The sequence below is a fragment of the Miniopterus natalensis genome, chromosome 17 (genome assembly GCF_054644295.1).
Source record: "Miniopterus natalensis isolate mMinNat1 chromosome 17, mMinNat1.hap1, whole genome shotgun sequence".
Classification (NCBI taxonomy): domain Eukaryota; kingdom Metazoa; phylum Chordata; class Mammalia; order Chiroptera; family Miniopteridae; genus Miniopterus; species Miniopterus natalensis.
The window spans coordinates 34,680,515-34,707,239 of NC_142097.1; the positions used below are offsets into that span (position 1 = coordinate 34,680,515).

The following is a 26,725-nucleotide window of genomic DNA, read 5'->3' on the forward strand; positions in this document are numbered from 1 at the left end:
ACAGAGCAGATTAATCACCATACTCTTCTAATGGAGCATGCCTAAAATGACTTTAGATTGCACAAATCTAGATTGAACGGTGTATTACAAGCAAAACAAGAACCATTTGACTTTTGGGGGCATTTCTAATAATTTTACTTTTCAGTAAGAAAAGGTGGTTCTCTATATTAAACTAATAAAAACTTCTAACCCACTCAGACTCATATTCAGTATACTCTCATCTGAATGAGTATCTTTTTCTCAAATCCACACATGATCTCAAAACCCTGGAATATGTTACAATACTGATGCCAAACTCAATACACTAAGTCTATTATGAGACTAGATATTTATGAACAATTCACTGGAATCATATGATGGCTATGAACTGGAGGTGATAAACCTACTTATAAGAAAGACAGAACTATGAAATATTTTCACATAAACTTACAGTTCATATGGTCCAACTCCCCCATGGTCCATGCTTTCATTTAACTGACCCTGAAAAATATGTTAAAATTTTAAAGATAAATAATCTTATACACAAAATAAAAATATTTAATGCTTCACCCCATTACTGAAGGAGAATAAATGAAATAAACCGGACTAAAAATTCTCTATACATTACTGGCAAATGTGATGATAAACCAAATACAGTACACAAAGAATACTTGTAATTTAAATGACAACTAAGCTACAGATGCTACTCAATGATCTACAAATGAAACCAGGTGATTTTTTCCTTCGAAAATTACATATATTTTGTGTATAATGAAACTGAAGGTACTACATTTTAAGTCTGAGTTACTAAATCCAATGTTTTATACAAAGTGCTATTCTGATAAGCAAGACTAAGATAATTCTATAAACCTTATGTAATTACAACCTAACTAAACCTAAGGTAACCATAACCAGTCCAAGATGCTGTTGTATACAATGTGGCTGATCAAAGCAAAATAACTAAGCAACACTCTCAAACTGTTAGGAATCGTGCTGACCAAACATTAATTCTGACTATAGTAAAGCAAGTGCAAAATTTAATTAAACTTCTCTACACCAGGGACGAACGACTCAAAAATAAAATTAAGATTCTCCATTCGCAACAGCATCAGTGAGAATCAAACATTTAAAATTTAACACAAGAAGTGTAAGACTTGTACACTTGATCACTACAAAAGATTACTGAAAGAAATTTTAAAAGGCTTAAATAAATCAAACGACATTCCATGTTCATAGACCAGATGGCTTAATACTGTTAAGATGGCAATACTACCCAAATTAGTCTACAGATTCAACTCAAACTTATCTAAATCCCAGGTGCCTTTCCTGCACAAATTGGTCCTAAAATTCATACAAAAAAAAGCAAGGGACCCAAAACAGCCAAAACAATCTTGAAAAAGGAGAACAAAGTTGGGGGACTGACACTTCCTAATTTCAAAATGTACTACAAAGCTGAAGCAATCAAGAGAGTGTGGTACTGGCTTAACACAGACATATCGGTCAATTAAACAGAACTCAGAGCCCAGAAATAAACCCTTACATTTATGGTCAACTAATTTTTGACAGAGATGCCAAGAAAATTCAAAGGGGGAAAAAAAACAGTCTTTCAATAAATGGTGCTGGGACAATTAGATATCCACAAGCAAAAAATTACTTTTGAGCCCGGCCGGGCGTGGCTCAGCGGTTAAGCGTCAACCTAGGATCCAGGCGATGGAGGTTCGATACCCGGTCAGGACACATGCCAGGGTTGTGGGCTAGGTAGCCAATCAATGACTCTCTCACCACTGATGTTTCTCTCTCTCTCTCTCCCTCTCCTCTCCTCTCTCTGAAATCAATAAAGACATATTTAAAAAAAAAAAAAATTACTTTTGAGCTCTAGCTGGTTTTGCTCAGTGGTTAGAGCATCAGCCTGTGGACTGAAGGTTCTCAGCCTGTGGACTGAGGGTTCCATTCCAGTCAAGGGCACGTACCTCAGTTGCAGGCTTGATCCCCATCCCCGGTCAGGGTGCATGCAGGAGGCAACCAATCGGTATTTCTCTCTCTCTCTCTCTCCCTTCCACTCTCTCTGAAAAGCAATGGAAAAAATATCCTCAGGTGAGGATAAAAAAAAAAAAAATTACTTTTGACCCCTACTTCACACAATACACAAAATCACAGACCTAAATTTAAGAGCTAATACTATAAAATTCTTAGAAGAAACCTAGAAGGAAGTAAATTTTCAAGATCTTTGGGTAGACAATGATTTCTTAAGACACATCTCCAAATGCATAACAATTAAAGAAAAAAAATCAATAAACTGGACTTATTAAAAATTTGAAACTCTTGTACTTCAATAGGCATTATCAAGAAAGTAAAGCCCTGGCTGGTGTAGCTCAGTTAGCTGAGTGTCATCCTGTACACCAAGGGGTCACTGGTTAAGACTCCTGGTCAGGGCACATGCCCTCAGTTTCAGGCTTGATCCCCAGCAGGGTGTGTGTAGGAGGCAGCCAAGTTTTTCACATAGATGTTTTACTCTCTCTCTCCTCCTAAAATCAATAAAAACATATTTTAAGAAAAAGTCAAAAGAAAACCCACTGAATAACAATATATAAAGAACTTCTACAACTCAATAATTAAAAACCGGATAATCATTTTTTTTAAATGGGTTAGGATCTGAATATTTCTCCAAAGAAGATACACAAATGGCCAATAAACACATAAAAAGATGTTCAACATCATTAGCCATTACAAAAATGCCAACCAAAACCACACCGAGATACCAATTCATATCCACTAATTTAAAAGACAGAAAAATACCAAGTATGGCAAAAATATAGAGAAACTGGAACTCTCATACACTGGCAGGTATGTAAAATCATATAACCACTTTGGGAAACAGGTAGTTTCTTCAAAAATTAAACATAAAATTACCATATGATCCAGCAAATCTACCCCAAGCTATCTACAAGAGAAATGAAAACATATATTCCACAAAGACTTGGGCACAAGTGTTCACAGCAGCATTATTCACAATCACTAAAAAATGGACACAACCCAAATGAACATCAATTGGTAAACTAATAAATAAAATGTAATTGATCCATACAATGGAATACTATTTGTCCATAAAAAGGAGTGAAGTGCTACTACACAGATGATCCTCAAAAACATGTTAAGTGAAAAAAGCCAGGCACAAAAGACCACATGTTGTATAGTTCCATTTATAGAGAATGTACAGAAAAGGCAAATTTATAGAAATGGATAGTAGTCAGGGTACATGCCTAGGGTTGCAGGCTCCATCCCCAGTAGGGGGGGTGTAGGAGGCAGCCAATCAATGACTCTCATCATTGATGTTTCTCTCCCCCACTCTCTCTCCCTCTTCCTTCCTCTCTCTGAAATCAATATACATTTTTTTTAAAAAAGAAATGGATCATCGATAGTAGACTAGTGGTTGCCTAGCAACTAAGGGTAGCAATGAGGAGTGACTATAAATGGGCCCAAAGTTTCTTTTTAGGGTGACAGAAGTGTTCTAAAACTAATTGTGGTGATGGTTGTATAACTATAAATATACTAAAAGTCACTGAATTGTAATGTAAAAATAAAAAAAAACCTTGGCAGCAGGAATTCAGTTGTATTAATATTAAAAATATAGCTTTAGCCCGGCCGGGCATGGCTCAGCGGTTGAGCATCGACCTAGGATCCAGGCCATCGGGGTCCAATTCCCGCTCAGGGCACATGCCCAGGTGGTGGGCTCAATCAATGACTCATCATTGATGTTTCTGTCTCTCCCTCTCCTTTCCTCTCTCTGAAATCAATAAAGATATATTTTTTTTTAAAAAGCAAAAAAAAAAAAAGAAAATCATTTAAAATATATATATATATTGCTTTAGCCTGGCTGGGAGTGGCTAAGCGGTTGCGTTGGCCTAGGATCTAGGAGATCACAGTTCAGTTCCCAGTCAGGGCACATGCCCGGGTTGCGGGCTCCATCCCCGGTCCAGGAGTGCAGGAGGCAGCCGATCAATGACTCTCTTGTCATTGATGTTTCTGTCTCTTTCCCTCTCCCTTCCTCTCTCTGAAATCAATAAAGACATATTTAAATATATATATACATATATATGTGTGTGTGTGTATATATATATATATATATATATAGCTTTAAAATGAGTATCTGATTATGAATTCTTTCAATTTATACAAAAGGATATTGCTTAACTGAAAATAGGCTCTATAAAATTAGAAGTTTTTATTGAAAATTTTAGGATAATTCAAAAATTGCTTAAATGAACACATCTCTCTTCAAAGGTACCAGTACACAGTCAAGATACACAAAGAAAACTGATAGTATTCTTAAACAATGAATGCTGAAATGCCCAAACAACACAAGTTTTCAGTAATAACTTGCTCATCGTGTGAACAAGTCAAGATGACATCTAACACCTAAGATAATGTTTCATGATTAGACTGAAGCTTATGGATGGGGCAGTACCAAGAAAAAAATATTCTTGCAGTTTCAATTTGATACAGTTTCTTGGAGGGGGGCTAGGGGTGGCTATGGCTGAAAGTTTTTTGTTCTGGTGCTTCATAAAATCACCCATAATGGCATTACTTTAAAGACAAAAGACTAACTTCTCTCAACTATAATAAAAGTGATTATTATATAATTTTTTCCTTTAATGTCAGTTTTACTTAATTCTAAATTAAAGACCACAGAGTAGTTAACACTGAACCATGGCTTTGAAGCCACCTAGAAATATTTGCCCCGTGGCTATGTTTCATTTCCGGAGTTGGCAAGGCCTGTATTACCACTTGCATCTGTGTTTATAACTTCTTACCGTTACCTTCTGGAGCAGAAGCATTTGAGGCACAATTCTTTTCTGCTACTCAAAGCTTCTTTTAGAAAAGTCTCACACTAGAAGCATCATACTAACATTATATAACACATACTGACAACTCTCTTTCACAGGAATCTCTTTATTCAGATATTTTTTTTCTGCTGCCGTAAGCGCTATCACTCAACCAATGCTTTTTTTGTGTGCCACTATGATTGACAGAATCATGCGCATCTAAGGTACCACAAAAGATATACTGTTCCAAACTAGTCCACCAGAATGACTATTTGCAGAGTTTTAAATTAAAATTGCATATAAATTCAAGTTAATACGCTTCAAGTCCCCATGAAAAAGAGTTTATAAAAATTTAAACAAATTGTTACAGAATCGATAAAATATTCTTAATCCACATATTCATTAAATCATTTATCCACTTTCTTGGCTGTTCACACATATTTCCTTATAAAATAATATTCAGTAATTCATGAATTGGGAAAAAGGGGTAAACTTTGCCCAAAATCTTGTGCTATTTAAAAATGTGCCCTGGCTGGATAGCTCAATTGGCTGGAGCACTGTCCCAATAAGTGAGGGCTGCAGGTTTGATCCCTCATTAGGGCACACACAAGAGTCAACCAGTGGATGCATAATAAGTGGAACAATAAATTGATGTTTCTCTCTCTCTCTCTCTCCCTTCCTCTCTCTCTAAAATCAATCAATAAATTTTAAAATGTTTTATGGTAAATCCTAGAAGAAAAATAGGCAGTAAAATCTCAGACATTTCTTGTAGTAGTATTTTTTCTGATATATCTTCTCAGGCAAGGGAAACAAAAGAAAAATAAACAAATGGGACTACACCAAACTATAAAGCTTTTGTACAGCAAAGGAAACCATCAACACAATGAAAAGACAACCCACTGAATGGGAGAACATATTCACCAATGATACATCTGGTAATGGGTTAATTTCCAAAATTTATAAAGAACTTATAAAACTTATTAAAAAATGGGCAAAGGACTTAAATAGACACTTCTCCAAAGAGGATGCACAGATGGCCAATAGACACATGAAAAGCTTTCAACGTCACTAATCATCAGAGAAATGCAAATTAAAACCACACTGAGATATCACCTCACACCTGTCAGAATGGCTGTCATCAATAAATCAACAAACAAGTGTTGGTGAGGATGTGGAAAAAAGGGAATCTCATGTGGAGAAAAGGGAACCCTTGTGCACTGTTGGTGGGAATGCAAACTGGTGCTACCAATGTGGAAAACAGTATGGAGTTTCCTCAAAAAATTAAAAATGGAACTGCATTATGACCCAGGGATTCCACTTCTGGGAATATACCCAAAGAAACCCGAAATACTAATTCAGAAGAATATATGCACCCCTATGTTCATTGCAGTGTTATTTACAATAGCCAAGATTTGGAAGCAGCCCAAGTGCCCATCAGTAGGTGAGTGGATAAAAAAGCTGTGGTACATATATACAATGGAATACTACTGGGCTATAAAGGAAATCTTACCTTTTGCAACAGCATGGATGGACCTGGAGAGTATTATGCTGAGTGAAATAAGCCAGTCAGAGAAAAACAAATATCATATGACTTTTGTGTGGACTCTAATGAACAAAATAAACAAACAAAATAGAAACAGACTCATAGATACAGATAACAGACTGACAGCTGTCAGTGGGGAAGAGGGTTGAGGGGCTGGGTGAAAAAGGTGAAGGGATGAAGGGAAAAAAAACAAAACATAAAAACAAAACAAAAAAAAGACAACATTATGGTGATTCCCAGAGGGAAAGCAGGGTAGGAGAAGGTGGTAGAGGGCAAAGAGGTGATAAATGATGGCAAAAAGAGACTTGACTTTGGGTGGTGACTGCACGATGCAGTACGCAGATGATGTGTTTTAGGGCTGTACACTTGAAACCTGTATGGTTTTGTTGACCAATGTCACTCCAATAAATTCAATTTAAAAAAATTTAATAAAATATGAAACAAAATAAAAATGCTTTATGGTAAGTATCTACTACAATGCAAAATTAAGCATTGATAATGAGCTTTTTTCCCTATAATTTTTCATAATCATGAATACCTGAATGCATTCTATCTATATAGCACCTTGTTTTTCAAAGCACTAAAAAAATGTTAAACTTTTTGCACAATAAAAATCTGATATTCCAATCAGAAATTCATGCAGTAAGCTGTGACTAATACGAATTAGAGTAAAAACTGAAGATTTTAAATACTGCATTACAATTTTCTATTACGCTTTTAACTTTGTGTCTCCACAGATAGCAAGGGTTTCCAACATTTTCATAATCTAATGAAAATCTCTAAAGAAAAAACTTTCCCTTAGATTCAATTCACTGTGCCTAAATTATACCATCACCAGAAAATACACACACACCAAAAAACACCCTCTCCCCCCCAAAACCTCTTATCCATTGGCTTTATAATAGTCCTCTCAGGTATTCAATCAGGGTCCTTTTTAGTTAGGTAGCTGACATTCAACTTCATCTGTAAAAGTTTTAAATTACTTTCCTCATCTTTTACTCACTGAAGAATACATATATTTACTAATACACATTCACTCAATGTAATATACCTAAAAATATATCTCTGAATAGGACCAATGATTTAATTTTAAAAAAAAAAGAAAAGATAATGCAGCCTCTAGTATTAACTGCACTTATTATTAAGTCTCTAGGCATAGATGAGGGTAAACTTGAATGATTGGTTCCTCAGCAATATGTAACACTGATGACCTAATTCTATTTCCATGAATTAGCTAACTGCTTAACATGACAACATACTATAATAGTACTTTAAAATACTTTATCTCACACAATCCTCATTTACAGTGAAAAAATGTACCATAGACCTTAAACAATTTATTCTAGGTCACACAGTCAGTGAGCAGGGCTGGAAGGATTTGAATTCACTTTTGACACACCACAAAGAGGTACATTATGAACAAGACTAGTAAATGCAATGGAGAAGCTGTGCAGTGAAGCTTGCTGAATTGAGTCAGAAAACACTACCACTAGTTATCTACACAGTCTTGGGCAGTCATCTCTCTGGCCTATGCCTCAGTTTCCTTACTATAAAATGAAGAAGTGAAGCTACTTTGATATGCACCAATTTTTAAAAAGTTTGTGTACTAAAGGTTATAAATTCACAGTCAGAATATTAATTATGTTACTATAAATTCACAACAGCCTGATTTTCTAAAAATCTAAACTCTCGTTTTTCAGAAAATTAAATTTTATTTTAGAGGAGCCTAGATATCACTGAATCTCCTTGGGTGGCCAACCCAATCCCACTTGAACTGTTTTTGCTTTTCCCCCTTGAGACACCTCTTAGAATAACACACTCAAAAGAAACATTTTCAACTCCAAAAACATCGTTAAGATACATTTTGCTGAAGCGCTTCCTTAAAATCCTCTTTAATTACTTTGCTCTTTCCCCAAAGTTCCTCTCCCCAGGGTAGTGGCCACATTTCTCTTTTTCCTATTTCTACCAATTTTTCTGGCCACCTCTTCCACACTCTCTCAAAATCCTTTTTGCTTGTACCCAACAAAACAAATGTCCAGGAGCAGACCAAAACCCAACGAGGTTCCAGTTCATAACGGGTATCTTTAATACAGCATTTTACTGCCAACTCCTTTAACTTCTAATAAACCAATGATCTGGAAATTCTATCAGTTCAACTGATGAAGATTTTATAAAGCACCTTTCCTATCAAGTTTTCTCCCCTGCCCTGCTCCAAAGCCACTGCCAATATAATTGACAAGAGTATGCTGTATGTAATGAAAGTAATCCCATTTTGCTTCAAGTTGTAGCGTATCACATGTTCCATTAAGAGGCTAACTGGAATTACCTATGCAAACATATTAAGAAGTACACATCTCAATGATCCACCTTCCAAACGGTGTAATTTCGATTTAGACTCATTTGATTATGAAAAGAACAGTATTATTTTAGCCTACTTAGTTTCTTAAAGTTTTCAAAGTTCTTTATATACAGCATCTCAATCTTCTGTCAACAAGCAGGGCACAACTTGCCAGAAGGGAAAAACTGGATGAGGGAAAGAAAAGGAAACCCCTTATATAGTTAGAGCAAACATCTGACATGTACTCACCTAGACAATGGAATTTGGAATCTAAATTACCATAAGGATTTGCCCAGAATCAGTAATTTTGTTGTCAGCAAAAATGATAACATCATTTTTGAACTTAAGGTATAATTTGTGATTTTTCAATAAACTTATCTTGAAACAAAAACGATATTTCATAAACAATAACAAACTGTTAAGACAGCAAAGGTAAAAAACCAAGCTATGCATTAAGAAAAACAATTCTAAATTTAACACCCTAGATTACAGCAGGGAAAGCCCTCACACCACCGTTCACAAGTCTCAGTTCAAGCAATTTATTTTTGGCAAGCCAAATCACAGCTGTCAACGCTGGGGTTTTTTCCACCCCAAAATTACATGAAGTATTTAAAAAAAAAAAAAAAAAAAGTAGACATCTTCAACTGGGGGAAAAGTAAGTTATAAATGCCGTGTGTTGTTATAAATGCTTTAAAAATAAATTTTAAAAAATCACACGGAAGGGTGTTAAAAAAAAAAAAAAAAAAAAGCAAACAAACAAACCCTGGAAGATGCAGCAGAGCCCCCTTGCTCCCGAAATAAAACTCCTGGTGGCTGTAACAGCAGCGGCAGCGCTACTCCCGACAGAAGTTTTCAGCTGTCACTTCTAACAGCTGAGCGCTTCCTAGGAGAGAAGCGACAGGCCGAGAAGAGAGGTGGTTGTGGGAGGTCTGAAGATTTAACACTGGAAATCTTACACTCGAAGGGAAACCCTTCCGCACTTCACCTGCACTTAAGGGGACGCCCAGCAAGCGCAGTCCCCCTCCCCCAACACACACACGCTACACCACTCGCGCCCCGCCACACTCAAGTCCGACAGCTGGAGGAACCGGCCACGCGCCCTTTCTGGTTCCCTCCAGAGGCTGCTCCCGGCTGCGCTCCTCTGGGGCTGGGGACGCGACCTGCACCTGCGAGCCCCGCAGCGGCCTCACACCTCGGGCCAGGTCCGCCCCGCCCGCTCCCCTGTCTCGGGCCGCGCGGCGCTTTTGCTTCTTCTGGAGACTACGCACCCCCTGGGTCCCCGCGCTCTCGGACGCGCCGGGCTTCCACGGCCCGCGCCGCCGTCACGGCCCTGTCACCTCCGGCCCCCCGGGACCCCGGGCCTCACCCCCTCCTCCAGCTCATCCTCAGAGCCCGCATCCTCTGGCTGGTCCAGGTCTATGTCAAACACTCCTGCCATGTCCTCAGCTTCCCTGTCTCGGAAGTCCGGCGCTGGGTAAAAGCCGTCCCGCCTCCGTCGTCGCCTCATGGGCCCGGACCCGCCGCAGACACCACTGCCGCTGCCGCCATCACCGGCTGCTTGGGCTCAGTGCGTCTGCGCCTAGGCCTTAGACTGGCTCCTCAAGTTCAGCGCTAGAGCATGCGCACACGGTTCGGTGAAGCCGACTGTGGGCAATGAACATGCGTAGAACTATCGCCGGGAGTCAGGTACTGGCAGAAACATGCGCAGAACCGCTGCCGAAGCCGCTGGTGGAAACTAGATCAGGCGCGTCGTCAGCTAACGCGTTTGACGGACAGTGAGCATGCGTACCGTGTCTGAAGTTCATAAATTGAAATTGAACATGCGTAATTAACATTTATGAATAGAAAAGGGGAAAAAAATCCACATACTACAAACCTCGTCGTTTGTGGAACATGCGCATTCGCTCCCCCTAGCTTTTTGGGTGTTGAAACTGAGCATGCGCGTAATGGCTCTCTGCAGTTGGAGCGGGACGGAAACGGCTGGTCCTGGGGCTGAGAGTGGGGTTAATGGGGAACCCCTGGGGTTCGTGGGGGAACGGAGAGGCTTGGCTTTGCTATTTACTAGGTAAGTGGCCTTGCAAAAGTCACATAACCTTTCAGAGCCTCAGTTTCCTTATCTATAAAATGAGAGGAATGATACCCAGTTTGCAGGGTAGTTTGAACATTGTAAGTACAGAGTGTGGCTCACAACCCGCTGCTCTTTGCAGCGCTGCATAGACCTGGTGCGGTATTTACCCCCCCAAACAATGTCTCTTTTTCATTGTTAAAAAATAGTGTGCTGTAGCATTTCATCTGGTCCAATTTTTCCAAGCTTCCTTGCTGTCCTATCTGAGCTAAATACAAAGTATTTCTTATCAATGTTACTGTAGTTACCACGCCAGAAAGGTGATTGGTGGAGAGAGTCAGCCGGTATTTAGAAGAGAAAATTAATGTTAACTAAGTGTACGATTGTTGAGCTAACTTCTGCATTTTATGTGTCCCTGTGGTGGGAAGTGTATACTGTTCATTCCTTCAACCAGCATTCATTTCGTTCTGTTTTAAATGTATGCATAGGGAAATAGCGAATACAAATCGGATTCTGGAAACCGGTGAGCTGTGTATGAGTGGATTTGGGTACAGTGAATCCGAAATCCGAAAAAACCACGAAGAGAAAAAGAACAAGTTCCTTAAACGATTGGCTCCTTAGATGACACGGCTGTTTCATCTATAACACCATATATGTACATGGCATTTTAAAAGTATGTATTTTTATTGCTGTATGTGAACACGTGGCATTTTATTTGTTCTTTATGTATTGGCAATGCAGTGGTTCTCAAAGCCTGTATTTTTCTGTTACAGGTTGCTCACTTTTTTAAGGAAGCCGTTCGCGTCTCAGCATGTCAATAGTAACGGTGCAGCTTGGTCAGTGCGGCAATCAGATTGGCTTTGAAGTGTTTGATGCTTTATTTAGTGATTCATACGGTCCCCAGCAGCTCTGCTCTAAAAGAGAGAATGAGGTATATCAAGCATCTTGCAAAGAAAGGTTCTTCAGGGAGGAGGAAATTGGAGGTATGTGTAGCCCATGTCTGAACCCCATCCCTTCCCATCTTTCGAGGGAGTGATTTAGCTCTTGATCTTTTGTTTCTGTGTTAACAACCTTTGCCTTTATGGTGGCATCTTGTCCCTCCGCACACCTAAAACAACCTAAAAACAAACAAACAAACCAACAAAACTTCTCTTGACGATAGCTTTTTTCTTCTTTATTACCTCTTTGCCTTCTCCCATCTAAGAGTCTCAAAGGATAACCCTCTTTAACCAGCTATGATCTTGCTTCTGCCCTATACCACAGATGCTGCTCTAAGAAGAGTTCCCAGTGATACCTTAATCACCAAATCCAGTGACTGTTGTCTTTTCTTAATTCACTTACCTTCTCTACTGCATTTGATAACAGTAACTGTAAAACTCCCTCTTTGAAACTCCTCCTTAGAGTCTGAACTTTTCTTCTCCAGTGGTTGTATCTCAGGTTCTCCTCTGTCCTCTGTTGTATAGTTCTCTCTGTGCAATTTCAGTTTCTCTTGTAATTTGCTACATTTTTTACACGAGTTGACTCTCACATCTCTAGCCTAGCCTTGCTCCCAGGCTGCAGACTGATTAGTGAACATCTCCACTTGCATTTCCCATGTGTACCTCAAACTCAGCATCTCAATACCCAGGAGTGTTCATGATCTTTCCTTTAAAACTTGGGCTCTTCCTGCCCACATGCCATCAAACATCAAGATCTGCTTAACTTACCTCCTACATATCTCTTGAAACTCTTCTGCCCTTTCCAGCTTCACTATCCTTGCTATAGTTCTGACTCTTGTCCTCTCGCCTGGACTGTTTCAAGACACTCTTTCTGAATTTCCCTCTCTAGGCTCTTGTGTCTATCACATCTGTCGTCCACACTGCTATATTAAAAAAGACATCTGATTGTTCCTCCCCTGCTTGAATATTTTCATTCCTTTCACATTGCCTAAAAGATACATTTCAAGCTTTTTAACATTGTATACAAGGACATCCAAGATCTGAGCCCCGCCTGCTTTCCATCTCCATCCATCACTTCCACCCCCTCCTTCTCCATTGTCTGCTTCAACAACCCTAAACTGCTTGCTGTGCTCACGGTATTTTGCTCCTCTGAATGTACTACTCTGTTAGTGTGGATTTGTCGTGGGTCATCACATGATACAGTGACGAAGTGTTTCACCTCTCCAGCTAGTCCTTCTAGGGCTGGATTGATGTCTTCATCTCTGTGTTCCCAGCACAGTACATGGCACACTGTAAGCACTCAAGGGATGTTTGGAGACCTCACCCAGTGATCATTTTAGCTCACACTGATTCATCCTCAGCAGAATGCTGGGCATTATGAACCACCTGCATATACCTGCTGCTGCACACCTTGATTTCTAAGCAGTATGACAAATCTTTCTATCTTCAAATTTTGGATTTGGGGTGGGGGGACTTAGAAGTTTATACTCTGTGTTAACCCAAATAAGATATATGAAATATTATTCTTTTATTTTTTTCCCCTCTTTAGTTCCAGTTGCCCGGGCTGTACTTGTTGACATGGAACCTAAAGTTATCAATCAAACACTGTCAAAGGCTGCCCAGTCTGGCCGATGGAAATACGGCCAGCGTTCAGGCTTCTGTCAAAAACAAGGTTCAGGAAACAACTGGGCATATGGGTAAGAATAACTCATCATGATTTTTCAGTTTAAATACAGCTACATAGTAGATTTGTAGATAGTGTAGTTACAACTGCACAGTTGATATACCGAGCACATAATCTTGAAATTGCTATTTTAAAATTTAGGGTGTGACGTCATCCAGAAGAAACTGTCATTCTATCTCACGTGTGTCTGTGCTTCTGGCCCAGGGTTCTCCACTTCTCCTCTGTCTTTCTGCCGACTAACTTATCAGTATAATATCTTTGTCTCGCAGGTATGCCAGCTAATGGGGAATACAACGAGGCAATAGTATTCCAGGGCTCAGGGCTCAATTCAGAAATTCTGATTTATTTGATATGGGGTGAAGCCCAGATGTTGGGATTTTCACAGCTTCCCTAGGTGATTGTAATGTGCAGAAAAGTGTGAGAACCACTGCTTTAGGAGTATTGTTATGAGTATTGAATACTATGTTATACCATAAACTTACAGAACTACCTGGTGATTGGAGTCTCCAGCTAAAGAAGTAGCTTTTAACGGAGACTTTTCTGTACCTAGTCGATTCACTCTCCTAGCAGTCCTACTCTACCTGTTAAATATCTTTAACTTGTGTATTTTAAATTTTGTGCCTTTCATGAGAGTTAGTGCACTTTCATAGGTTTTAAAAGCATTCTCTACCCTCTATCTTTCTATCTACATTGCATGTCTCTGGTTAAATTGTGAGGTATGTGTTTGTGTTTGTTCCTTTTGTGTTGCACAGTTACTCTGTTCATGGACCCAGGCATGAAGAATCTATAATGAACCTAATCCAGAAGGAAGTAGAGAAATGTGACTCTCTGGGTGGTTTTTTCATCATCATGAGTATGGCTGGAGGCACAGGGTCTGGGCTAGGAGCCTTCGTTACACAGAATTTACAAGATCGGTATTGCAGCTCTTTGAAAATGAATCACATTATATGGCCTTATGGAACTGGTGAGGTATGAACACATTAATCAAAATGTTTATATTGGCATTCTTTGGTGGTGAAATACATGTAGGCAAAATATTGATCTGACCCTTTCTTTGGAAATGCTGAGTTACTGCATCAGGAATGACTATACAATATGGTACTTGCATGAACAATTCATTTAACTTTGCTTAAACTTCTCCAAACAAATGAGGTGTCCTTGTTTCTAAAAATTCCAAAGATGACAATTGCGCATTTTCTCTCAGGAACCCATTCCTGGGTTAGTCCCTCTGGCTACAGTATATAAAGCAGGGACCTTGAGAAATCATAACATGGAGGTGTGAGATAAGTCACTGTAAGCAAGGGTGTAGGAAGAAGGTGTGATAATAATACAGCTTATTGAACCCTTAGTATATACAGGGCACTCTTCAAGTGATTTACGTGCACCTATCATCAACCTTCAAAATTCCAGGAGGCTGGTATAATTATTATTCCCATTTTACAAGGGGGGAAACTGAGGCATAGAGAGGTTAAATAACTTGTCCAAGGCCTAGCTGGTGTGGCTCAGTGGTTAGAGTGTCGGTTCACGGACTGAAGGGTCCCAGGTTTAATTCTGGCCAAGGGCACAGACCTCAGTTGCAGGGCGCATGGGGGAGGCAACCAATCAATGTGTCTCTCTCACATCGATGTTTCTCTCTCTCTCTCTCCCCCTTCCACTCTCTCTGAAAAGCAATGGAAAAAAATATCCTCGGGTGAGGATTACAAATAAATAAAATAAAAAATAACTTGTCCAAGACCATATAGCCAGAAAGCAACAGAGCCAGGATTTGATCCCAGGCAGGAAGCCCTGGGAACCCACCCTCTTAACCACTCTTCTCTCCCGCCTTTCCTATTTCTGACCTTTCTCTCTCCAGGTTATTGTTCAGAATTACAACTCCATTTTGACTCTTTCTCACTTGTACCGATCTTCGGACGCCCTCCTTGTTCATGAGAACGATGCTGTTCATAAGATCTGTGCAAAACTGATGAATATCAAGCAGATCTCCTTTAGGGATATGAACCAAGTCGTCGCCCATCAGCTGGGAAGTGTGTTCCAGCCCACGTACTCCGAGGAAGGCCCACCCCACTACAGAAGAAACCCGCTAGGTATCTGTCCTCCTGTGTGTGACTGGTAGGAACGTCTTAAGTTCTGAAAGCCTCGAAGTTACTCTTCCTTGGACCCTCTCCTCTGCCTGCAGGTACACTCGGTCTCCCTCATCTCAGAAGCCTTCACAAGGAGCCACTTAGCTCTCTGAACTGTCTTACGGAAATGATTGGGGAAGTTACTAAATGTCTCAAAAGAGGGGTGGATACCCACTGACTCTGTTCTTCAGGATTCTCTATACTTTCACTCTCTCTGTCTCTCGCCTTTTTCAAAAACTTTGAGGTATATTTCACATACCGTACAATTCACCCATTTAAAGTGTGCAAGTCAGTGTCTTTTAGCATATCCACGAAGTTGTACAACCGTCATTTTCATCAGTCCATAAAGAAACCCACCGTTCGGTTCAGTGGAGGGGCGGGGGGAGGGGGGCATCTGTAATATTTTCAACAATAAATTCAAAAATGCTGATTCAAAAGAACTGGGGAAAAAAATAATAATAGAAAATAAAGAAACCCACCATTCTCTTTTCAGCTCATTTGGCACACAGTGCCTCACCAATTCAATACTCTAGGTCCCAACGGCTCCGTACTCTACACCGCACCCCCTTTCCCAAAGAGTTTTCTCTTTCCCTGCCCCAGTTTTCTTGGTTACCTTCTGCTGCTTTAAATTTAGCATGTTCTGAATGTATTCTTCATATTTTCCCCCGTCTGCCCCCTCCTGCCACCCCTTCCTCAGCCCTACCTCCTGGTCTGTCCCTCGGTCCTCCTCCCTGAGCGGTGCTCCAGACCTGTAGGGACCGTCCCTGCCATCTGTCTGGGTTTCCCCCCACTCCCCTGCCTCTCTGACACCGGCTCATAGTGTCAGTGTCTCTCAGCTGATGCACAAAGCAGACTAACGTCTTCCTAGGCTCCTGTTATTTCTTGGCCTAACAACAGCAGCTCGCCTCTCGCGGGCCACTCCTGTCTCGGGCGGTCCTGCAGCCGCCTCCTCCCAGCTGCCCGCCTCGCCTGCGGCGCGTCTCGCACGCGCACCCCGCGGGAGCCTCCCGCGCACAGGCCCAACCCCTGCTCTCTCCTCTCATCCCGCGGCCCAGCTGCCTGCCGCCGTGACGGTTCCTTAGCCTGACCTCCGCCCTGTGCCCTGACCGCTCCCCTTCCGGCTTCATCGCCTGCTGACGCCTCTTTTCGGATCCCCACCTGCTTTTCATCTGCCTCCGCCGTTTTCCTTCAGCCTGGCACTTTCTTGCCCCGGTCCCTTTGCTCTCTGCCCCTCTGCCCCTCACCTCTGCTGACACCTTACCCATCCTTCAGGGTCCAGTTCAAGGGGTAAGTTTTCCTTAAAGCTCTTCCACGGAGGCCTTTAGCTGGCGTAAGCTTCTGTTCTCTCTCTCAGTCCACGCGGGCTGCTGTAGCCCGTAGGCTGCGTGGCCTGCGAACAACATCCGTTTGTTTCTCACAGTTCTGATTATCATTTAACTAGATAAAAATAAATCAGTGAGCCAGGAACATTTCTAAAGGAATATTGAGGGGATACAGAATGACAGTGAAAGCATATTAATTCTCGTGCTTGCTTTGTGTTCCCGGGATTTAGCTAAATATTTCATCCATGCGTCCAGTTACTTGGCTTCTAAACTCTTTTCGGCAAAGTTTTGTTTCTCACTCATGCTAAAGTTGGTGCCAAAATGAAGCAAACACGTAGTCTTTAATAGACCGTCTCTGAGATTTTATTTACATTTTAAAATTTGAGCAACCTGGCCTTGGAGGAGAAAAGACCCAAAGACCATCAAATCGTGGTTGTGTATAGGCCAACGGGAGCAATGCGGAATTAAAAATTTAGTTAAGGTTTTTTTTTTTCTTTTTTCTTTACAGGCGACTTAATGGAGAATTTAGTGCCCCATCCTGAATTCAAGATGCTGGGCATTCGTAACATTCCTCAGATGTCTGAGCATTCCCTGGCATACAGCACGTTTACTTGGGCTGGCCTCCTCAAGCATTTGAGACAGATGCTCATTTCTAATGCAAAAATGGAAGAAGGTAAAGGGTATTTTAAAAATACATAGCCCACAGCCGGGAAGCATGCCTGTGCTGGAGTTCTCAATATAAACTGGCTGGGGCCCGTTGAAATAATGGTCCCTTCTTCTGGCCAGGGAGGCGCCTGCAAAGAACTCACCAGGACATCCCAGGAGGCCTTCTTAATCACCGCACAGTGTCATTCCCCTCCCCCAAAATGTCAGATAAGTGTGACATTTATTTTTACTTACATGTTATTTTTACCAAAGTAACATATGGACAGCATTTTTATAAAACAGGTAGCCAAAACTCAGCTAAGTGTATACTTATGTCCATTTTAATTTTTACAGGTTTGTATTATAAACATGAAATACTTACAGATTTTATGTTCACATACATTGCATTGTATGTATATTATATCTCAGAGTTTTTTTTAAAGCCAAGTAATTGTCCTGCATGAATTTATAATGAGAAAAAGAGCAGTCTCCTGCCTTGCACTTCCCCGCTGCCCAGCTGATGCCCTACTTTCAATGTTTTTAGCTGCGGCTTCCGGAATTTGCCTCCATATCCCTAAATATCTTGCTTATACTGTTATTTGTTACTTTCAAGGTTTAGATATTATCAAAATATATTGCCTTCCTAGTGTGAAAATTGAGGATGGAACCTTCTTACACCCCCTCTCTTGAATCTTTTAGGATTTTCTCTGTCTTTAACATTCTGGAATTCCTTAGTGTGGACCTTTGGTTTATCTCGGCAGAACGTAACTTTTGTTTTTTTGTTTTTAATCTGTCTTGTTTACTGCTTTATCTTCAGAGCCTGAAACAGTGGCCCAGCACGGAGTGTCCCTGAGGCCCGCGCCTCAGTGGCTTAGCCTTTCCCGAGCACACACCTCCGGGATGGAGGGGAGCACTCCCCCTGCTGCAGGGAGTGGGCCCGTCTGCAGCTCTCACTGCTTCTCATTCGGATTTTTAACTAATCCCCCCCGCTTCTTCCCCTTTTAGAAGTGCCCGGCCTGCTTCCAGGACCTCCACTGTGGGCAGGAGCTTCAGCTTTTCCTGGTTGCTAAATTAGCAGCCACTGGTTTATTTGCTTTCCAGCTTCCAAAATTTTGCTGCCATTCTCTCCTCCGCCATTCTCTTTTTCTCTTGCTCATGCCTTTTAAATAGTCCGTGTACTGTCTTGTTAGTGAGATCTGGGGGGAGAGAGGCAGTAAACTGGTCTGTTCGGTCTGTCATGTTTAACTGGAAATTACTACTATTATTTTTGTAGCGTAGTATTATTTTACCACAAATCACAATAACTTACATTTCATTGTAATACCTTATGGGTTTTAGATTATAGTGCCTGAGGTTTGGAGATAAGTGGAGAGTTCACATCTTAAAGTAATGCTTCCTGAATTTTTTGGCCACAGTACATACCTGTTTTTCTAGCAAAACCTGTTAACATCTGAGGGAACAGGGTGTTCCTAAGGGTAGTGTAAGGTGTGCTGCGTTGAGCTTAGGTCAAGAAACCACAATTTGCTTAGTCATTTTCCTATGAGGGACTTTAGGGTGTTAACTTTTTTTTTCACAGTTATAGATAGAGCTTTTTTTAAAAAAATGAATTTATTGGGTGACATTGGTTAATAAAATTATGTAAGTTTCAGGTGCGCAATTCTATAATAGAGCTTTGAACATATAAATGTTTATGTATATAAATATATGACTATATATATATATCACTAACAAGGTTAAAGAATACTGGTTTAAAACTCTTCATATGTTATCAGACTGCTCTATATAAAGATTGACCCCATTAATGTTGCCATCAGCAGTATATATGTTTCCACATGTCCTAGCAACCAAGAGGGAGCCAGGCAGAAGTAACAATGTCTCTCACGACCTAGCTGTGGAAGTCACACACCGTCGTTTCTGCACCATCCTTTTGGTCATTAAGGTCAGCCCTGTCCCCTGTCGGAGGGGACCACACAAGGGCCTGAATTCCAGGAGGCAGAGATCACTGGGGTTCACCTGGGAGGCTGGCTACCACTCCCTTTTAGCAGAAAGAACAACTTTTAGTTATCAAATAAAAACGTATGGAAAATACACGTTCCGTAACCCACTTCTCTCCTTGTTCAGCTTTTATAAAATCCCTTGCCTTTTTTCTCTTGGGAGGTATCGATTGGCAGGTACGGCCGCCTGTATCGGGGCGCCCTCCGCTCGGTAAAACGTCCGTCCGCAGGGAGCTCCCCTTCAACGCGTCCCTTGCCAACCTGCTGGTCCTTCGCGGGAAAGAGGCGCACGGCGCGGACCTGGGTGAGCAGAAGCGACAGTGAAAATTACCATGTACTTTTGCACATGTTCGTGGTACACATGGTTTTTTCAAATAGTCCCTGAACTTATTCTTAGAGAAAGGAAAATGGTAACTGTGTTTTTGTAGCACAGTGTAACTGAGGCCCAAACTCGAGGTGGTTTAAACAAGATACAAGTTCCATTCTTTCTCCTGAATCCGGCTGCTCCTCGGCTCTACCTCCTGGCTTCCTCCCTTTCAGCCCAAGACATCGGGAGAGCCTCAGCCATGAAATCACATAGGAAGGAGCAGAGAAGGGCGTAGACGGGGCCTGGATCACACGCCGCACCTCCCGGCAAGGCCACCCTGAGCACAGTCAGAATTTGGGTGCTCTGCTCCTAAAGAAGGGAGAACAGGTCTGTGGGACAAGTGGTCTCTGTGCCAAGCACTTTGGTACAGAATTTTGGGGAAGTTGAAAGAGCAGCTCTCTGACCGGTTTTGTGTTTCCCGTGGCAAGTCCTCACTTGGCGGTTTCAGCAGTCAGGTGGCTGCTTCTCGCTGTGATATAAAGAACACAACCTAGTCCTTAGACAAAAAGCTGGTAACAGGTAAAAAGAGACCATTTCAAGTCAATCACGGGGTATGCTTTCTTCATAGTCTTATTTTAGGTTTTCAAGTAAGAGAATTAATAGGATAGATACAGCAAATGACACGGGTACATAGCGGTGTCCTTGGGTGTTCTTGCAGAGACATTCATCGCAGAATCTTTCACACTAACAAAACGGTAGCGACAACCTAAATGTCCAAACAGTAGGAACTGTTCATATTATGGTCTGGTCATATAAAGAGCCTTTAAATATGAGTGATATTTATTGAAATGGAAAGGTGGTTCACAACAGATTGGTGAATGAAAAATGCAGACTCTACCCCCTGGCTGGGTGGCTCGGTTGGTTGGAGCATCGTCCCACGTACACTGAAAGGTTGCGGGTTCGATTACCGGTCAAGGCACATACATAGGTTGCAAGCTCGATCACCAGTCGGGGCATGTATGGAAAGCAACCTATCAATGTTTTCTCACGTCAGTGTTTCTCACTCTCCCATCTTTTCTCTCTAAAATCAATAAGCATATCCTCAGGCGAGGATTTTTTTTAAATGCAGACTATAGAAGAACATATGTATAAAATTACACACACAGGGTCAGCAAAATGTCCATAGTCATGTCTGGCTGGTGGCATTTCAGCTGTTCAGTTGACTTAAACGTTTTCTTCATAATACTTTTCTGAATGGTGTGAGTTATTCATTTTTTTTTTATGATGAGTATAAATCCAAAAGCTAGTTTTATTTTTTTAATTAAACTTTTTTTTCAATATAAAGCTAGTTTTAAAAGGCAAAACAAAAGGAGATTTTTGGCGAAATGGATAAGGAAATATTCCTTTATTAATTTTTCAAAATTAATGATTTACAGTGTGAACAATGGCTTGTGTTGTTTTTCTCTAGGGGGATTTAGAGATCCATCTCTCTACACTTCCTGGTTAGACCCGGATAATGCTTTCAGTGTGTGGAAAACCCAGCGAGCCTTTGGCAAATATGAGAAGTCTGCAGCATTGGTCAGCAACAGCCAGTTCTTAGTAAAACCACTTGATATGATTGTGGGCAAAGCATGGAATATGTTTGCTTCAAAGTAAGTAAAAGATAAATGTACAAACCTCCCTAACCTTAGGCAGATGATAAAATGTTAAAACACAAGGCAGGATCTGGAGCGTCTCAGTCTGTTTGGGCTGCTTTGACAAAAATAGCATAGACCGGGTAGCCTATAAAGAATCAGTATTTGTTTCTCACAGTTCTGGAGGCTGGAAAGTCCAAGCAAGGTTAAGGTGCTGGCAGATTGGATGTCTGGTGAAAATGTACTTTCTGGTTCACAGGGGGTATCTTTTCTCTGTGTCCTCAAATGGCAGGACAGAGGCACTTTCAAGGGCCCTAATCCCATTCCTAAGGGCCCCACCCTCCCTCCCTGATACCATCAACGTGGAGGAACACAAACATTCAATCCATAGCATGGAGTAAGCATGGCTACCACTTTGTAGGTGTGAAACTTTAGGCATGTTACTTCAGGCTTCGTTTCCTTACCTGCACAATGGGTCCAAACTGAGAAGATCTTTGGGGACGATTAAATGAGATAATCATGTCCAAACACCGAGTGCAGTGCCCGACTAGTAAATGCTCAGTCATTGCTGGATACTATTATTATTGTTGTTGTTGACTAAATTAGTTTCTAAATGAAATGAAATTAGAGTAGAAATTTCATTATAAGACAGGGACAGTAAGGTAGTTTCTAAAATCAGATCCTTGAAAGAATGGAAGAGATCCTGCTCTTGCTCAGTAAGAAATATTGCACGTTCAACTCCACTTGATACTAAGAAATGTCTACTTTGTCCGTACTAAGAAATGTGTTACTGGGTCTCCTGACCTCTGCCACAATGACTGACTGTCAAAGCAAAATTCCTCAAATGATTGGACAAGCCCTCTGATTTGCTAGGATTCCCAAGCCCCCCCCTTTCTTGTACATGGGCGTGATCATTCCATAACCCCCACTCCTCAGGACCGTGACCTCTGTCGTTTCCGGGCACCCTTCTCTTCCCACTCTCAGTACATGGTAGCAGCCAACTCCTTTGAGCATTTCTCCCCCCTCAACATTTTGGGGAGTAGGGGTATTAAGGGGACCTGGCAGAACTACAAACTAAAAGTTGTCCGAAAAATACTTGGGAGGCTTCACCCCGTTCCTGGAACAAGATTAATGTCTTTCTACAGTTTTAAGCCTTAGATTAAACATCTCAGGCACTTTTTAGAGTTTCTATTGAGCCCGGTCCTCTCTCGCAGGGTGTGGAGTATGTGCTGGGTGGACAACCAAATCCGAACCCGCTGCATTTCCTGTGCACCTCTAATTGTCAGTCTCTCGGACACTAAGAAGGCAGGGAGCCTGCGTGAACTTTGGAAGTTTGCTAATCTTTGGAGCCAGCATTGAATCAAATATAAGACACTTAAGAGATTCTGCCACGTTCAAATACTCATGAACTAGGAAATGCCTATGTTTGATTTTAAGAGGTATTCATTTGTCTGGGATTTTTAATTTTACATTTCCTGTTTCTTTTACCAGAGCCTATATTCATCAGTACACAAAATTTGGAATTGAAGAAGAGGACTTTTTGGACAGTTTCACGTTGTTAGAACAGGTCGTTGCCAGTTACCGCAACCTCTGATCTTGAACAGAGGGCTCAAGGGAAAAAGTACCTTACGTCGTCTTTGGACTAAAATATTTTCAATACTATTTTCACTGTACGTTTTCAAATTCTGATCTTTTAAAAGCAGCTAAATCAAATGCTGATTTCTTCTGCATACTTGCCCACAGGAGGAAAACCTTTTACATGGAGAAGAACATGTTTTCAGTGAAAACATCTACTTGGTATTTTCACTTGTAAGACAAAAAAATTGGTGCTTCTATGAAGAACGTTGGAAACGCTTTGCTGAGATGTTGGAACTCTGGAACTATCCAAAAGAGGGAATATTGTGTTTTGCCCCTATATGGCTAACTTCTCTCTCTATTCCAAGAAAGATTCATTAAATATGAGCTAAACTTTCACAGCACAATTTTAAGTTAAGAAATTGCAATTCTGTATTTAAATGTATTTATCTTTGAAGTGAATGCTTTGAACCACAAGAGGGAGCTGTTGTTAAATGTTACAGGGTGAACGTCTATTGACTATTTCATTCTGTAACAGGTAAGATTTTCCACTTTAAGCAGCTATTTAAAAATAAATGTTAGGATTTTGTTAATAAATATACGTCATGCTTAAATACAAAAGTAAGTGAGTAAATGTTTGCTCTGTTTGCTTTTCTTAAACGTTTTGGGCATCAGAAAATTGGGTCGGTTTTTCTTTTAGATCTTGGAATGCCAGGGCAGAAACTGATTTTATTCGACTAGTGCTTTAAAATTACTTATAGGTATTTAAAAAGATGGTTATATGCTTTTCAGTAAAAGGGGTGAGAGCTTTCACCAAAATTTCACTAAGATAAAAAATTATCACCAAGGAAATACCACACTTGATGAAATTGGCACATCCAGATGTGGGTTTCGCTCAGAAGAACAAACCACAGTTGGAAGTTGGCAACTGAGCTTGTGGGGAGTGGCGTGTTTCAATAAAGCACATCACATGCAATGCATTAACAAATGTAAAATGGGAAACAAATAGGAACATTTGCCCTTTCTGCCAAATCTACCAGTGGTGATTTATTTTTATTTGGAAAAATGACAGTTCACAGCTTCGCTGGTCCTTCCTTTCCTTTCCATATGGAAATGATTACCTTTTTGCTGTTTTTCTTATCAACTGTTGCTATGATTTAAAATACTGAACCCTATCTTATTTCTAAGGAATGTAGAAAGTGGTCTGTCTGTTCAGCAGCTAAAAGGCACACCCCTCTGCTGCATTTTGTTAACCCAAGTATGCTTGAAAAATAATTAGATCATCATTTTTACACAATAAAGTTAAAAGTATTTGTTTACAGTTGAAGAGATCCAACGACCAGAACAATTTCCTAAACTAAACCAGCATTAATAAGGATCTGTAACTGAATGATCTCACCAGGGGTTAAGCTGATTCTGAAGAGAACTTGCTAAAAGTTCAGCTTTAAAGAAAGTTGTAAGTTGAAGTCATTTTATATTTAAGAAAGTTACCATAAGGTACCATGGGGACAAGGATATTTCTCATTTGGCAACTCGTGGAATCAGTGGCAGGTGAATATTAAAAGTAAACCCCAATAGACAGAGCTCTGGGTCCGCTTGCTTATGTGATTGGGCCCTTTTTATGATCCACAGCTGCATTAGTTGATATGTGTGGATACCTAAATATTTGCAAACTTGTTTTAAACACTTACATGGAAAATTTTTTTTTTGTCTATTTGGAATAATATAAAATCTTTGCTATTAGAGTTAGAATTTTAACTTAAAAATGAACACAAAAGGCCTGGCTGGTGTGGCTCAGCAGTTGAGCATCGACCCAGGAACCAAGGGGTCACCAGTTTGATTCCCGGTCAGGGCACATGCTGGGGTTGTGGGCTCGATCCCCAGTCGGGGGCGTGCAGGAGGCAGCTGATCGATGACTCTCTCATCATTGATGTTCCTCCCTCCCTCTCTCCCTCCCTCTCTCCCCTCTCCGAAATCAATAAAAACATTAAAAAAAAATTAACACGAAGCTGACCCCAAACTTCGAGATAAGGGGTGGCACTGCAAATATACTTTATGTGCACAAAATGGCCCATCAGCCAGGACATTAGAACCGTAACCCCCTGGGCATACAGATCAGCAGCTCTGAACATGCAGTTTCTCTGATGGGTCTCTGGAGGACTGTTTTCCCTCAGAGCCGGGAAGCACCCCTATAGGCAGCAAACGGCTCTTTGTTTCCAACCCTTCCCACTCTCCCCCACGTGTGCTTTTCTCGAGAGCTCCTCCCATTATAAAGCCTGTTTCTTCCTGCTCACTTCCTCTTACTCCTGGGGACCTTTGGGTGCTCCCCACCCAACTATCCAGCCAAGCTGCAGCATCTTTCTCCTTTACTTAACCCATCACTCAGGGCTCAGTCCGCGTGCCCACCAGTCACTGTCCTCAGCCAGTCATCTACTGGGCCCATACCCGCCCCGTGCCAGGCGCTGAACGCGATGCTAAGGTTACAGAGGTCAATCCCACAGTCTCAACAAAGACGCTTTCGGTGTAATTTCCTTCCAGTGCCTGGAGCTACCATCCCAACTTCCTTATTATTGCTTATGATCTTGCCCATGCCCGTGTTCAACTTTTTTACAGGAAAGATGGGGCACACGGAGAGGACAACGCACAGGGAGCCCTGGACTCTCCTTTGTCTGGATGTCTCCTGGCTGGCTCTGCAGAATCTCCTCCTCAGTGTACATACCAGCGATTCTTCTGCTGACCACCGTGTTTATCACACTCGAATTCCTGTCCAAAACATTTAAAAATATGCTCCACATGTTCCTATCGCATTGTCGTCTCCCCAGGAGCCCAAGGTCTAGGGGCCCACGCTTTCTTGCTCGGCTACCTACCTACCTTGTCGTTTTGGGGCTTTTGGGGCAACTAAGCCGTTATTTAAGAGATATTTGCTTATCTGTATCAATCACATTGTCTCCTATGAGTTTGGGGAATGTGAACTAAGGAATCTCACTTTACATTTGTAACTAAGTCCGTCCCTGCTCCTGCACCCAGACGCGCCTCCGACGATGCGCCGTCAGCCTGCGAGTGAACAGAGTCCACTCCCACTAGCAGGGACCTTCCACACGAAGTTAAGATAAACTGGAAATGTTTCAAGCTTCTGGCGAACACAGGGTGGGGTCAGTGTGGGAGACGATGCGGCATCCGAGAGAGGAGGGAAAAGACAGACAACCCCAGTCATTTAGACTCTAGGGAGCCAGTGCAGCAGGAGGCGGCGAAAAGGAGGGTCCGGGGGAGCTGATTATAACCCCAAAGAACTGCTAATAGCTCAAAAGTATCCCCAAAAAAGACTTGATAATTCTTGAATTACGGACTTCACCTAATGAACAATCTAATAGCTTACAAGGATAGTTTAAAAAGAAACAGTAAGCTAAACTACATGTCACTTAGCAAATAATTCTCATCTAAATTTATCTCCGTTGCCACTGATGCAGCCAATAAGGTGGATGCTTTTATGACTCCTGTCCTATTTGAATTTAATTACTTACACGGTGAGTACCCAAAAACCTGGGTTCTATGCCCATGCAGTCCAGTAAGGCAGCCGTTAGCCACATGTGGCTAGTGCTGCTTAAGTGTAAAATACACATGGGATTTTGAAGGCAACATGAATAAAAGAATGTAAAATATTAACATTTTGAATTAATTGTTGAAATGATATTACGGACCTATTAGGTTAAATAAATTATTCAAATTGGTATACCTGTTTCTTTTTAGATTTTAAAATA

General features: G+C 41.2%; 2 protein-coding genes across 7 annotated transcripts in view; one reads left to right on the top strand and one right to left on the bottom strand.

Moving 5' to 3' along the window:
• RPS6KB1 (ribosomal protein S6 kinase B1) overlaps window positions 1-10,211 on the bottom strand; it is a 35,441-nt gene extending 25,230 nt beyond the window's left edge. For 2 of the 3 annotated variants that reach the window (XM_016203714.2, XM_016203722.2), the window contains exons 1-2: window positions 10,050-10,211; window positions 431-480 (exon numbers count right to left, since the gene is read on the bottom strand). In XM_016203714.2, coding sequence (XP_016059200.1) covers window positions 431-480; window positions 10,050-10,190 — 191 coding nt within the window. In that variant the 5' untranslated portion in view covers window positions 10,191-10,211. Of the gene's footprint in view, window positions 1-430; window positions 481-6,312; window positions 7,408-10,049 lie in introns of those variants that run through there. The other variant, XM_087826262.1, reaches the window with a different exon arrangement.
• A 292-nt stretch (window positions 10,212-10,503) lies between these two features.
• TUBD1 (tubulin delta 1) lies at window positions 10,504-23,601 on the top strand. 4 transcript variants are annotated; one of them, XM_016203743.2, is made up of 10 exons: window positions 10,507-10,748; window positions 11,237-11,421; window positions 11,522-11,731; window positions 13,236-13,383; window positions 14,123-14,339; window positions 15,223-15,454; window positions 17,321-17,485; window positions 19,615-19,755; window positions 21,227-21,410; window positions 22,884-23,601. In XM_016203743.2, the coding sequence occupies exons 3-10, from the start codon at window positions 11,560-11,562 to the stop codon at window positions 22,984-22,986; spliced, it is 1,362 nt and encodes a 453-aa protein (XP_016059229.2). In that variant the 5' UTR covers window positions 10,507-10,748; window positions 11,237-11,421; window positions 11,522-11,559; the 3' UTR covers window positions 22,987-23,601. The 4 variants fall into 4 exon arrangements, 3 of the variants coding, with proteins under 3 accessions (XP_087682389.1, XP_087682390.1, XP_016059229.2); XR_015715879.1 differs by lacking the exons at window positions 21,227-21,410; window positions 22,884-23,601 and adding an exon at window positions 17,599-19,396 and having other exon boundaries at window positions 10,504-10,748; window positions 19,615-19,674; XM_087826263.1 differs by lacking the exons at window positions 19,615-19,755; window positions 21,227-21,410; window positions 22,884-23,601 and adding an exon at window positions 17,599-19,569 and having other exon boundaries at window positions 10,504-10,748.
• The last annotated feature ends 3,124 nt before the right edge of the window (window positions 23,602-26,725 follow it).